Source organism: Stegodyphus dumicola, chromosome 7, assembly GCF_044657685.1.
Source record: "Stegodyphus dumicola isolate Sdum_Otavi_A_Nest chromosome 7, ASM4465768v1".
Classification (NCBI taxonomy): Eukaryota; Metazoa; Arthropoda; class Arachnida; order Araneae; family Eresidae; genus Stegodyphus; species Stegodyphus dumicola.
Window position 1 is genome coordinate 161,503,792 of NC_140774.1, and position 14,406 is coordinate 161,518,197.

A 14,406-nucleotide genomic window follows, 5' to 3' on the forward strand; every position below is an offset into this window, starting at 1 on the left:
GTGTTGAGAACGGACTGTTTCAGCCTAATTAAGATGCAAAAACGAAACGTGATGTTACGTCATCTGGGAAGCCGAGTCGTGCCGATAGCTGATTGGTTGCCGTGAGATGACGTCATGCCTACTTCTGGTATAAGTATCTCGCGTCACTCTGGCTCATTCCTTTTTAGTTCCTGCTTTCTTGGCTCTTGGGTGTGCAGTTTCCAGCCCCTATTGAAAGATGTTTTGCGATGCGTGCAGTCCGGGGATAAGTTCCGAGGTTCCAGTCTACAAGTAGACTTTTCCAGAATAAGTTCCTTGGTTCCTGTCTACAAGATGACTTTTCCCGAATAAGTTCCTTGGTTCCAGTCTACAAGATGACTTTTTCTGAATTATCAAAAGAGGCTACAATGTGAGTGACTGCCGTGGGCAGCATCCATGTTCTTCATGAAGGCGGTGATGTTTTTCTGAGCTGCGATTCCTCGTGTTCAACTAGAGTGAGCGGAGTTAGGCCGGATTTAAGTGCTCTCAAGGACTTAATTTAATTTTCAGGTGCTTTCTTGATCATTAAGCATGGACCTATTGACAGTGTAGCTAATTTCATTTAAAACCACATAATTTCTGTTTAGGATACATTTTTCGCGTATTGAATGCCAGTATTTTGGAGACCAGGTAAAATACTATTTAATATATGAAATTTTGATAATGATGGTTATATTTTAATTTATAAGTTACTGATAATGTTTAAATTTATTCATTGTGTTTTTATTCTTATATATTGTTAATAAATTGGTTAAGTTTGAAACCTTTTATTGTCTTCAATGTCTGCATGTCACATAACCTTAGGGAGCCTCTATTGCTACTGCTGCTAAATGTTTAATTTTATAAACTTTAAACTTAATTTAGGACTTAAGAGACTGGGGGGCGGTTTTTGTTGAAATTCAAATATGGCTACTGTTAATGTTATGCATAAAATTGCTAAACTTGAGGCATGTAATTATTTTACATGGTCTAAAGATATGAAGTTTGTTTTAAACGAGAAAAATGCATGGCTTTTGGTCAAAGGTATTGAAAAATGTCCTGATTTAAATGATGTTATGGGTATTACAAAAGAAATTGTTGCCGACTATCAAAATAGAAATCGTTTGGCATTATCTTTAATTTATATGAATGCAAGCCCTGAATATAGAAACTTGATAAGTGAAATTGATGACCCGGTAGTTGCATGGAATACGCTTGCCAAATACTTTCAGCCAGATTATCGATCAAGACATATGTCCTTATTTTCAGAGATTTAAATTGTAAAATTAAGCAAAATGAAAGTATTAGTTTCTTTTCTTCTAGATTAAAACGGGTAACTGAACAATTAGCTGATAGTAATCAGGCTGTAAGAGATGTATACATATGTTTTCAGTTTCTTAGGTTCCTTCCAGATAAATATGATCAAGTAGTTCAGAATGTTTTGAGGTGGCCAGATGAAAAGTTCATATTTAAAAATGTTGAACTTGAAATACTAGCAGAGGAAAAGCGTCTTTATTTAAGAGAGATAGATAGGGAAAATTCCAATAAGACTATAGAAGTTCAAAGTACTCACTGTGAACCCAAATTTAAGCAGATTAAAGAGCTCAAGTGTTATAAATGTGGCGGTTCAGGTCATATTCAAAAATACTGTAGAATGAAAGGTAATTTTTCCAGATCACCCTCACCTGCTTCTTCTGTTTCCTCAGCTGTATCTAGTAATAAAACATCTCCTAAGTGTAAGAATAAACCCAAGTTGTGTAAAGGTAAAAATAATTCCCATGCTCAGTCCCATTTTATAGTTCAAGCTAATGTTAACAATTTAGAGGAAAATGATGATAGTTGGATTTTTGATACTGCTGCATCTCATCATTTTTGTAAAAATCGTGAATTGTACGATACTTTTTCTCCTGTGAAGAATGAGAATATGCTAGTAGCTGTGGATGGGGTAACTTTTCCAATTCATGGGAAGGGTACTGTTAAAATGAAATTTGGGGATAGAGTTATTTTGCTTAAGGATGTTTTATACTCACCTGAACTGAGACGAAATTTAATATCTGGACCTAGGGTGGATATCAATGGAGCAAGATTTTATGGTAAAAATGGGCAAATTAAAGTTACTGATGATGAAAATGAAACTTTGTACAAGGCTAAGTTTATAGGAAGTAACAATCATGTATTCTCGAAAATAGTGAAAAAGGGGGACAAATCTGTGAAATTTGAGGCATCCATAGTTCAGCATAACAATAGTGAATTTCAGTTCAATAGTGAAATTCAGTTCGAGGTCTTCCTGTGTTAAAGCACTTGCCTAATTTGTTTTGTGAACATTACCAAATCAATAAGCAAAGACGAATCTCCTATAGAGTCTTAAAAGGTATTCAAGTAAAGAGGCCGCTTGAAAGGGTTTTTTCTGATGTATGGGTACCTATTAACATTCCAGGTAGGAATGGTGAACGTTATTTCGTTTCCTTTATTGACGAATATTCTCGTTATGTGGTAGTGTACCCCATTGTAGACAAAAGTCAGGTGTTTGAAGTATTTGAAAGACATATAGCACGTGCTGAAAGATCTTTGAACCTTAAGTTGAAATACTTTAGGACTGATAATGGACGAGAATATGATAATGAACAATTCAGGTCATATTGTAATAAAAATGGCGTAAAGCACGAATTTACAAACATATACACTCCGGAACAAAATGGAGTTTGTGAGAGATTCAATCACACAGCTCTCAACAATGTACGTGCAATTTTACATGATAGTGGAATCAGAATTTACAAACATATATACTCCGGAACAAAATGGAGTTTGTGAGAGATTCAATCAGACAGCTCTCAACAATGTACATGCAATTTTACATGATAGTGGAATCAGTCCTGAATTTTGGTCAGATGCAGTGATGTATTTTGCATATTCATTTAATAGACTTTGTCATAATGGCCAAGATAGAACCCCATTCGAATTGTATACTAAGCGGAAACCATCAGTACGTCACCTTAAGGCATTTGGAACGATTGCCTATGTGGGAATTTCAAAGGCTAAAAGAAATTCTAAGCTTGATCCAAAGGCAATGAAGGGCCGATTGATTGGGTACAGTTTACGAACAAAAGGGTACAAGATTTGGTTGGAAAATGAGCAAAAGGTAGTAGAAACCTTAAATGCTACTTTTAAAGAGTCAATTGGAATGCAGAAAAGTGGCAGTGGAGCTGCACTGGGCACCCTTCCTGATTTGGAATCTGAAGAGAGGATAGAGTTCCAATCTACTGATACTCCAGTTGGCTATTTTCCTGAAATAGAGGAAAGAATTGATACCAGTGTACCCTCTTCTATACCTAGCACCGATACTCAATCTACATTGAGACAAGTAACTTGGTTTCGTAAACCTGTTCCTAGGCCAGACGGCACTCGTACGGATGTGTACTATTTTGAGAAAGGGGGTCTAATCAAAGACTACGATCACCAAATGATGTAGAAAGGTATTGCACTGAGCATAATACTCAGTATGATCCTACCTTGTTTGATTTCAAGGGAAGCAATACTTATAGTGGTGAAATCGACCCAACTGGCACTCCTGCAACGTCATATACCCAAGATAGCTGACTACAGGTTTCAATTCCAAACACTTACAACCAGGCAATGAAATCCACAGAAAAGCTTAAATGGATAGAGGCAATGGAAGAGGAAATGGCCAACATGTGAAAGCATAAGGTATGGCATCTTGTTCCACTTCCTAAAGACAAGACTCCACTAGGTTGCAGGTGGATTTTTAACATTAAACGTGACGAATTTGGAAACATTGTTCGTTTTAAAGCTCGTTTAGTGGCTCAGAGTTATCGGAAATTAAATACGATACCTATGATGAAACCTACTCTCCTGTAGTTAACTTTTCAGTTATAAGGCTCTTGTTCTCTCTTTTAGTTGCACACCTTGGATGGGCAAATATACAATGCAACATAAAAAGTGCATATCTCTACGCTCCTTTATCAGAGGAAATTTACATGTCCCAACCTCAGGGTTTTGTAGAGTGAGATAAAGAAACTTTTGTGTGTCGTTTTGTAGAGCGAGATAAAGAAACTTTTGTGTGTTGTTTAGATAGAGCCTTGTATGGTCTGCATCAGAGTGGTCGATTATGGTACTACGAGTTGGATAGAACACTATATAACCTAGGTTTTATCAAGTTTGAGTGGTGTAATTGTGTCTATCGTTTTAAAGATTTTGTCATTCTGTTGGTTTATGTTGATGATATTGTTGTGTTTGGAAAAAGTGAAGTTCACGCTAAAAGGATATCAAAAATCCTGAATTCACATTTTGATTTGAAAATTTTGGGTAAAACAAGAAAGCTTTTGGATGTGGAATTTGAATATGAGAACAATAGTGTTTTGATTCATCAGCAATTATATATAGAAGATATAGTTGATCGATTCAAGTCTTTTAAAATACAAATTACTTCCCTTCCAATAGCTAAAGGTGTGAAATATTCAAAGTCTCAAAGTCCCAGTACACAAGAAGAAACGAATCCTTATAGAAATGTTCTGGGATGTCTCTCGTTTCTTTGCAATCGTACTCATCAGGATATAGCTTATGCTGTTAATATATTTTCTCAGTTTCAAAGCAATCCTGGTAAGTTTCACTGGGAAGGATTACTTAAACTTTTAGGATACGCTTCCAATACCAGACATTATAAACTTAAACTGGTATGCAAGGAACTGAAGCTCAATATATATTCAGATTCAGATTTTGCTCCAAGCAGGGATGATATGGTGTCTATTGGTGGACAAATAGCTTTGTTGGGAGAATCACCTGTATCTTAGCGTACATTTAAAGAAAGGAAAGTGAGTTTGTCTACTATGGAGGTTGAATTTATCTCCATGACTGAATCAACAAAAGAATTAGCTTGGTTTAAAAACATTTTGGATGAATGCATTCAGTTTAAGATTGCAAGTAACTATGTTTCAAGACCAATATTGTTTGCAGATAACATGGCTGCTATATGTTTTACAAAATCACCCATTGGAAACTCAAGGACAAAACATATAGATGTAAAACTATTTTTCATTCATGATCTATTGAACAGGAAAATTTTTGATTTAAAATATGTTCCAAGTAAAGATAATCTGGCTGATCCCATGACGAAACCGCTGACTAAGTATAACCTGATAGGATTTTGTGGAACAATTTTCTTGTGAGATTTGTTTTTGTGTGTATTTAAATTAAGAGTTTGGTTTAGTTGAAAATAATATGTTATAAGTCATATTATGATGAGTATTAGATAATGTAAAACTATATAGTGTAGAATGTAGTATGATTGACCAGGGCCCTGGGTAAATGTATTGAATGTATGATCATACATATGTCTTTGTATTGTTTTGGAACATGTTGGATTTTCTTGTTATGGTAAAATTTTGAAAAATGGGATAAGATGTTCCCAAATGAAAATTTTTTTTAAATAAATTTCTGAATTGAATGAAATTGTGATATTTATTTATTCTTGTTTTGAATTTTGTAAAAATACTGGCGTTCAGTTTTATTTCAGGTCGGAGATGATGATGTGGGGGGCATTTGTTGAAAAATATGACTTATTGTAACCCTTTTTCTGCATCATCTCTCTTCCTTGAAATATTTATTAGGGTTAGTTCTTATTTTAAAGAGATATAGTAGTTACTTCTACTTTTTTTTCCCCACTGCCACTGTTTGTGTTGAGAACGGACTGTTTCAGCCTAATTAAGATGCAAAAACGAAACGTGATGTTACATCATCTGGGAAGCCGAGTCGTGCCGATAGCTGATTGGTTGGCGTGATATGACATCATGCCTACTTCTGGCATAAGTATCTCGCGTCGCTCTGGCTCATTCCTTTTTAGTTCCTGCTTCCTTGGCTCTTGGGTGTGCGGTTTCCAGACCCTATTGAAAGATGTTTTGCGATGCGTGCAGTCCGGGGATAAGTTCCGAGGTTCCAGTCTACAAGTAGACTTTTCCAGAATAAGTTCCTTGGTTCCTGTCTACAAGATGACTTTTCCCGAATAAGTTCCTTGGTTCCAGTCTACAAGACGACTTTTCCTGAATTATCAAAAGACGCTACAATGTGAGTGACTGCCGTGGGCGGCATCCATGTTCTTCATGAAGGCGGCATATATAAATAACATAACATAAGTTAGCTAACATAGTTAAGCTAACATAACATAAGTTAGCGCTAACATAAGTTAGCGGCGATGTTTTTCTGAGCTGTGATTCCTCGTGTTCAACTACAGTGAGTGGAGTTAGGCCGGATTTAAGTGCTCTCAAAGACTTAATTTAATTTTCAGGTGCTTTCTTGATCATTAAGCATGGACCTATTGACAGTGTAGCTAATTTCATTTAAAACCACATAATTTCTGTTTAGGATACATTTTTCGCGTATTGAATGCCAGTATTTTGGAGACCAGGTAAAATACTATTTAATATATGAAATTTTGATAATGATGGTTATATTTTAATTTATAAGTTACTGATATTGTTTAAACTTATTCATTGTGTTTTTATTCTTATATAATGGTAATAAATTGGTTAAGTTTGAAACCTTTTATTGTCTTCAATGTCTGCACATCACATAACCTTAGGGAGCCTGTATTGCTACTGCTGCTAAATGTTTAATTTTATAAACTTTGCTTATGCATCATTAAATTAAAAAATGACTCTCTCATTTGGTACCTTGATTCCTTTTCTTCCAATATGCATCCAAACCAAAATCAGATACATTAAAAACTAGCAGAAATTTTCATGTATAATGAATATAGAAGGCAGCCTTCTATGCGGAATTTTCCGGTCGTACTGTTGAGAGGATCAAACAGCCCATGAATATCTATACCCATCTATGCCACTGCATTGTTGAAAGTCAGCGAGGTACACATCTGATACAGACATTGCTTGGGGATGTGATGTTACTCACACAGAATGTGCAACATAGTTGTTTTAGATTGATCCAATCTTGCTGCTATATCCCTGAATTTTAATCTCCCACTGCTCAGTATTTCCCTGTGCACACAAGCAATATTTTCAATATTTTCAGATGTTAATATCTCCACTGATTGATCTTCGCGAGAATCGTAAGCTGCAGATTCTCAGCCCATGTGAAATTGTTTCACTGTAGAACAGAAAAGAGATGATGTAAGCATTGTTTTATTTCTTTGGGATTAATACCTTCATTAGTCAAAAATTCAACCACAGAATAATACTGACTCTTAAAAGCATTTTAAAGCAAACTAGCACATTACTTCATTCAGCAAACAGTCAAAAAAGGAGCAAAAATGTCACCTAAGAAACATCAGAATTTGTCCATTCATATTGCCACTTTAATGTCTGCAAGACAAACTCATTACTAACACTTCTTTTTATGTAATGGGGCCAGAAACTACTGTACATATCTACATAAAATTTATTGCTAAATCAAAATTGTACTGTGAATGTATGCTGCGATATGACTAAGGAATAATAATATTGAAAAGTACATAAATGTTTATGTTAATTAACCAGTTGCTATAACTTAAACCTTTGCTATAACTTCTTTCCATAATCCTCAGTAATGCAAATTTGTTGTTTGTGTAAGCATTAAGAGCATCTGGCAGCTTCATCTTGCTGTTGCTTGTTATCATCAGCCCTGCCTAAGTTTATTTTTGGCTTTAGCACCTTAAAAGCTGACATTTAAATGTGCATTGTTAGCTATCTTGGACCACCTTAGTCTATTTTGTATTGTAGTCTCAAACTATATTACCTACATTTGAATTTAACTTAATCTTAAGTTGATGATGATGTCGTGTCTATGACAAAGTGCAATTATATAGCTCCGAAGCTGTCAAAGACAGCTCTTGCAATCTCGGCAGTTAATTAACTTAATCTTAATTTAAATACCTGCAAGTGAGTACTGTAGGCTCGTTTGCCACAAAAGACATGTCTTTCTATTCATTTAAGAGTTAAATTTAAAAAAAAAATAAATAAATAAAAAAAAAATCTGAAATGTTTCAGATTTTAAATTACGTCCAAAGGGGCGTTTTTTAACATTTTGTGTGTTACCTTTCTTTATTAAATATCATGTTCCTCGCACTTAAACCATAAGATCCAGTGCAACAGCAATATCGCAAAATAGTTTTAAAATGAGCATATCTTTAGAATTTCCAATACAGAGACTCACGCGCTGGAGATAAAAATGTTTTTTCTGCACAATGTTGCCATTGCTCGCTTTGAAATCCTTGAGTTTGTTAATCAAAAATTCGTCAAAGTTTTAAAAAATAGGAAATCGATCATAAAACAAATTTCAAATTTCAAATTTGGTCTTCCACATGCTCATATTCGTTGGAGGATTACGTTATTCAAAATTCGATGACTCTATGTACCGTTATTTTATGACAATGTGAGAAATATACATACATTTACGCAGATTTTCATTATTTAATTTCTTCAAATATAATGCAGGACTCTAACATTTTATGGCAACAGTTTGAAAAGTGAACTGACATTTATCCGTCCGACGCAAAATGCCAAAACGAAACTAATAGTCCTTCGGGATTCAAATGCCTTTGGACTATAAAAAAAAAAAAAAAAAAAAAAAAAAGTTATTTTAACCTTCTTAAATCTTGGTGGTTAGTTTCTGATTAACCGATAGCTCGCTCAGCAGCATAATAGAAAGACATTAACACAAGCTTCTAGATACAACAGAACCCCTACAGGCATGCAAATAAAATACATTTATACTTGCCAACTTCATGACAGTCAAAATCAGAAAATTTAGCAATAAACAAAGGCATACTAAAACTTTTACAGGGAAAATTGACACATATTTGAATATTTTGAAACAACTGCATGCAGAAAACCTTTATAATTAAAAATAGAAAATTTAATACTTGAAATTAATTTTGATATACCGAGAGCAGTTTTTTCTGTTTTCATTTAAAACTATTCAGAAACTGCTCCTTGTAACAGTCATCATTTTGTCTAAATTTAAGAATCATGATGTACAAAAATTGCAAAAAAATCATAAAAATACTTTTAAACACAACAAGGGAAATAGAAATGTTTCATTTTAATATTATGCATATATTTTAATATTACTTGATATTAAGTGTAATTTTAATACATTATCATTATTTTATATTTTAATAACATTATTATATTTGTGGAGAAAAATTACCATGAAATGAATTATCAGAAATCATTGACTTAAATTTTTTGCACACAAATAGGTTTTAAAATATCGCCAAACGTAATCACGCAAACAAAGAAATTCATATCCTTAAAGAAAAAGAGTGTTTTTGATGTAGTAAAGAGAGAAAATTCAAAAAGTAACCTGAAAGTCTGCCATGAATGCATGCTTAAAATTCAAGATTTGACAGCAAACTGACTAACTGCCATAATTTTTGGTCTAATTTTAAAAGATTCAAATAATAATAATAATGCCTACACATATAGTTTTCATTATTATGTAACTGGAACAAAAAATATGCACAAATTTGCACACATGTACACTTTTATAGGCTGTAACATGAAAAGAAAAAGAAACAAAAACACATACTTTGGTTTATGACCAGTAAGAACAGCAACTAAGTCAATAAAATATGCAGGAATATGATGATACAGCATCACAGATAGATAATTCCAGATTTTGCTATTTGTAAAACTACCATTAGGGTATCGGAATATCTCATGGCTTGGATGCCGCAATATTAATGGAATGGCTAACTGTTCAACAGCTCCCCATGTTACTTTGTTGATGCTACCAGAGGAGCAGTTATAAACCAAGATACTATTTGGCCTGTTAAAAAAAAAATGCATTTAATTATGCACATTACAGAATAGTAAAAAACAAATCACAAGCAAATAAAATATTTCATTAGTATGGCTTCAAAAAAAGAATTAAGCTTCTATAATTTTAGCTCAAAGGTTAATAAAATCAGATTAGCTTAAAGAAAATACAATCAAGCTCAGCTATAACAAACCTGACTCGTAACAAAAGTGGTCTCATAATTTCTTATATATATATATATAATGTTACTTTATACAACTAGAGGAAAGGTTCAAATTGTAACAATCCAATATAAGAAATTTATACATTTTTTTTTTAATTGACACTTTTTTCTTCCAGTTTTTATAATTTTTCTAAAATTTTATTAGTTCTAATTGGAAAAAAAAAAAAGTTATAATCATTTATGTTTTGAAGATAGTGCACAGCGTTTCCTCCTTGAACTATACGATGGAATTAGAATAAGTTACACAGATAATTGATAAAGATGTTTTGAGAAAATGATGCAAAAAGTAGAATGATATATTAGATGTTTGATGTGAGAGATTAAAGATGTTTGACTGTATCGTCAAGTTGTCATCATCCCACACGATCACCAATTTGGACTTGCTTTAACACCTATTATCACTCGTACTATCCTATCCAAGCATTGCAAAGGAAAATGGTACTACTTTGGTAGACGGTTGCACGGATTTTGGCGATTTGCCTTTTGGCGAGTAATACAACTTACGGTAAACCCATTGCTGGATAAGTTATTTATGGTAACCGATACTTTGTTGTCATTTTATTTAAAAAAATAATGCGTTTTATTATGCATAACTTCCGTGTTTTAAATATTATTTACGGCTTCTAAATATTAAAAATCAATTTAATTTTACATTTTTATTTGAAATAAAAATTTTGTTGTTTATAATATTTTATATAATTTTATGTTGTGGATGATGTAATCAATGACGTCACCTTACTTAAAAAGTAATTGGTTTTATTAATATCTATAAATTTAATCTAATGTTTTAAACATTATTTATGGCTGTTAAACATTAAAATACAATTTAATTTTGCATTTGTTTTAAAAATGATTTTATTATGAATGCTTATTTAAATAACTTTAATTCTATGCGTGATGTAATCAACTGCCTGATTGGTTACTGAATATTTGTGCATTACCGCGCCATTTTAAAATTTTATTATTGATCTCTTCGAATTCCTTGGATTTCAAATGGAATGGATATCTCCGTTTCGAAGACGAATGTTGTTATTGGTAATTACCAAGAATTATTGGTATTGGAATAAAAAAACTGCCCTTTGAGACTTTATTTTGGCCAACCTGTCTTTCCTAATCAAAGATTTATTTATAAATTGTTAATAGCGTCAGAGGAAATTTTGGAGGAAACCTTGCTAATTGCTTCTTCAATGAAGTGTGAGATATTTGGATAATAGACGAAGATTGTTAAAAGATCCGATTCAATTATGATTTCGATTTTTTTTTTGTGGTACTTGACAATAAACAAGAGGTTAAATTACTAAAAAAAAATGTAAGTACATATTTTTCTTTTATTTTATAATTGTATACTTCAGTTTTTGTTAAAAAAATTAATACACTATTTTCAAAAATTGCTGAGATAATTATTGTCACATATGTTTTAATGTTAATTATATTTTATATAACGTATTTTAAAGCATTTGAATTTAATAATATTCTAATTCTTTTAAATGTTGGCAGGATGGTTTTTTATTCAATATTCAATTTCAGTAATATTTTAATCTAATTAAACGTTGGCACAATGTTTTTATAGCGGTGTTTTTATTCTCTTTTTTGCTATATGAAAGTAATAATTGCCTTATTTTAGTACTTTATACTCATAGTAAATGTATTTATTTACACTTGTCCGCCATCTTAAAAAACGACATTTTCAACAAAAAATTAATCCATTTTAACGATATTTATTTATTTTTTTTTTTAAGCTTAGAATACTTTACTATGCGTAAAAACAGCGTTTTTCAAGATGGCTGACGATTGTAAAAATCGCGCCAACAATTGCGCCAATGTAAATCGCCAAAAATCCGTGCAACCGTGTACCAAAGTAGCACCAGGAAAATCTTAAATCACTACTAAGTAAGCTTCTTTTAACATTTCTTCAGACAAAATATTATCATCAATCAGCTTATCGCAAGTCAGAAAAGAACTTATTATAATTCATCGTTCAGCTCACTTTTATTCCATATCAGATTAGTAGCTTCTATTAACAATGTATACTTTAACCCTACGACCAAGGATGTAAAATTTATAAAAATCAGACAATATGATTCAAATGAAATCATAAATTGGAGAAGGAATAGTAATTGCCGCATTGATGTAGCATAAAATTTAAGCGCTAATATGATAAGAAAGTTCTCCACGTATATATTTCAGAATAAATGATATCATGTAAATGGAATCATGGTCAGATAGTTAAAGGTATTCAAAATTGCAACTTTGCTTCAAGCAAACTGTTCACCAAACTATTCAAGGAAACTGCTCTCCAATTATAACCACCATCATAATCTGTTTCAAGATGACAGTGGGGCTTTCCTTAAAAGCCTGGCCTTCTAGTTAAGTCATTTTTATTTTACATACACTAATAAATAGTCATTAGACTTCTAGCTGCAATATTTTTTAATGATGTAACTAAAATGAATTACAGCAGAACATTCATCCAACTGATTAGCAATTATTAGTTTAAAAAAGCACAAAAAGGAAAACAGAACTGACAATTCAAATTGATGAAACCAAGCTAAACCAATCACTGACATATTCAAAGTTTGAATTTTTCAAATGCAGCACTTTTTAAGAAATCTGCAGTAACAGATGCATTTGTACAAAGAATGTTTCAAGTCTTTCAACTTAGATGTTTGCAACGAAAGGCATGGACAGTCTGAAAGTTAAATAACGAAAGCTTTAAACAGCACAGCCTGTTATCACTAGGTGTCCGTATGACTGTGGCTTTGATTTTTGGCAATAAAACAGCCAAAGGAGCATCTATTTAGTCATCAGATGACAATTTCAACAATCCTCCTATCTTTAATTGGCTTTTTCCCACTATCCTACTCATTTTCTATCATGTAACTCTAATCTTTTAGCTGTGATTTATTTATTATTTTTCACTATAAACACTTCAGGATACCAATAATTCCCCATTTCTCAAATTCTAATATATATAACCCCAATATGTTTTAATTAAATTATCAGACACATCCTAGTAGCAACTGATTTTAAGTTATGCAAAAGTTGTCTTGGTTTCCTGTTGCCAAACTCAATACCAGTAATTAAACCTTTAATGCATACATGTTCACAATTTTAAATAGTATAATTTCAGCATCCGAATATTTTGTGGCACTGTTGTTCATTACAATATCCCAAATATTTTTAACAAACTTAGGTTCAAGTAGTAAAACAAAATAATTAAGCTTCGTTTCTCCTGAAACAGTATTATTAATTTTGTCACCCTATGAACTCCAGGGATTGCACTGATTCTTTCTCAGTAGTTCAAGAAGACTCGCTTGTTGTCATTTCAGAAACATAAATTAGTCATTAACAGGTAACCAACCACTGACTATCGGTATTTGGATTGCATTACAATTTAGAATACAGCAAGAATCACTCCCAAATAGCTAAGTTTACTGTTTCCTCCATCAAAATGAGCTGCTACTTAGAATGACATAAACAACAGAATTAAAATTCAAAGTCAAAATCATCATGAACATACTAATTGTTGCCATTCAATATAAAAGAAATGTTAATTTCACAAAATAATTAAATCTGCAAAAATATAAAATATTTGAAATTAAAAATAATTAAACATGTGCAAAAACATTAAATACTTGAAATTAAAAATAATTATCACTCATGCAATAGAGCCACTATGCTGCATCTCGGTACTTAAGTAATCACTTTATCGTAATCACTTTAGTAGACGTGACCAAATTTTTAAAATATGCCAAACTCTGGCAACTATGTGCATAACCATTCTTCAGGCCATTTAAGTTGATTTTTGTTGCTTTAGTATCTTCATTTGTTCTTTAATGTGTCCTAAAGTAATCCAATAGTTTAAAAAAAGTTTGATAACATTATTTTCTCATATGCAATACACTCATTCACTGAATCTCCATCAAACTTGCTTTATACCTTCCAACAAATAAGAAATAACCTGAACTTACGAATTAGACTAACTCCTTCATGATATAGCATCTCTGTTTACATTAATGTAATTCTTATATGTGCAAAGATGTGACATCGCAAGGTGGATTATACAAAAGTTATTATTATTGAAAGAACATTTGAAGTTTATACTTTACAGAGAATTCAGAAATAGATAATAGAACTATAGTACATACATTTCAGATATAAAAAAATGTATGAATAATAAATTAAGTAAAAAAGAGCATGATGATAAATTTAAAAAATTATAGCTTGCTAATGAAGAGAAAATTAAATATAGACTTCACATTATATAATTAAATATAGACACACATTAAGAAAATAAATCAATTGAATCAGTAAATTCTGAAATCATTATTAGGAAGTGGAAAAAGGATTAACTTGAGATATTTAATATAAAATTGTTCAAAACATTATTATACACCAAAAATATGCCATCTTGAATA

The 14,406-nt window shown here is 32.0% G+C and overlaps 1 protein-coding gene across 4 annotated transcripts in view; it reads right to left on the reverse strand.

Annotated features, from left to right (window-relative positions):
* Window positions 1–14,406, reverse strand: part of LOC118204138 (putative fatty acyl-CoA reductase CG5065) — a 160,979-nt gene that overhangs the window by 21,516 nt on the left and 125,057 nt on the right. For all 4 annotated transcript variants that reach the window (XM_085821002.1, XM_085821000.1, XM_085821003.1 and 1 more), the window contains exon 11: window positions 9,535–9,774. In XM_085821002.1, the coding sequence (XP_085677128.1) occupies window positions 9,535–9,774 (240 nt within the window). The remainder of the gene's footprint in view (window positions 1–9,534; window positions 9,775–14,406) is intronic.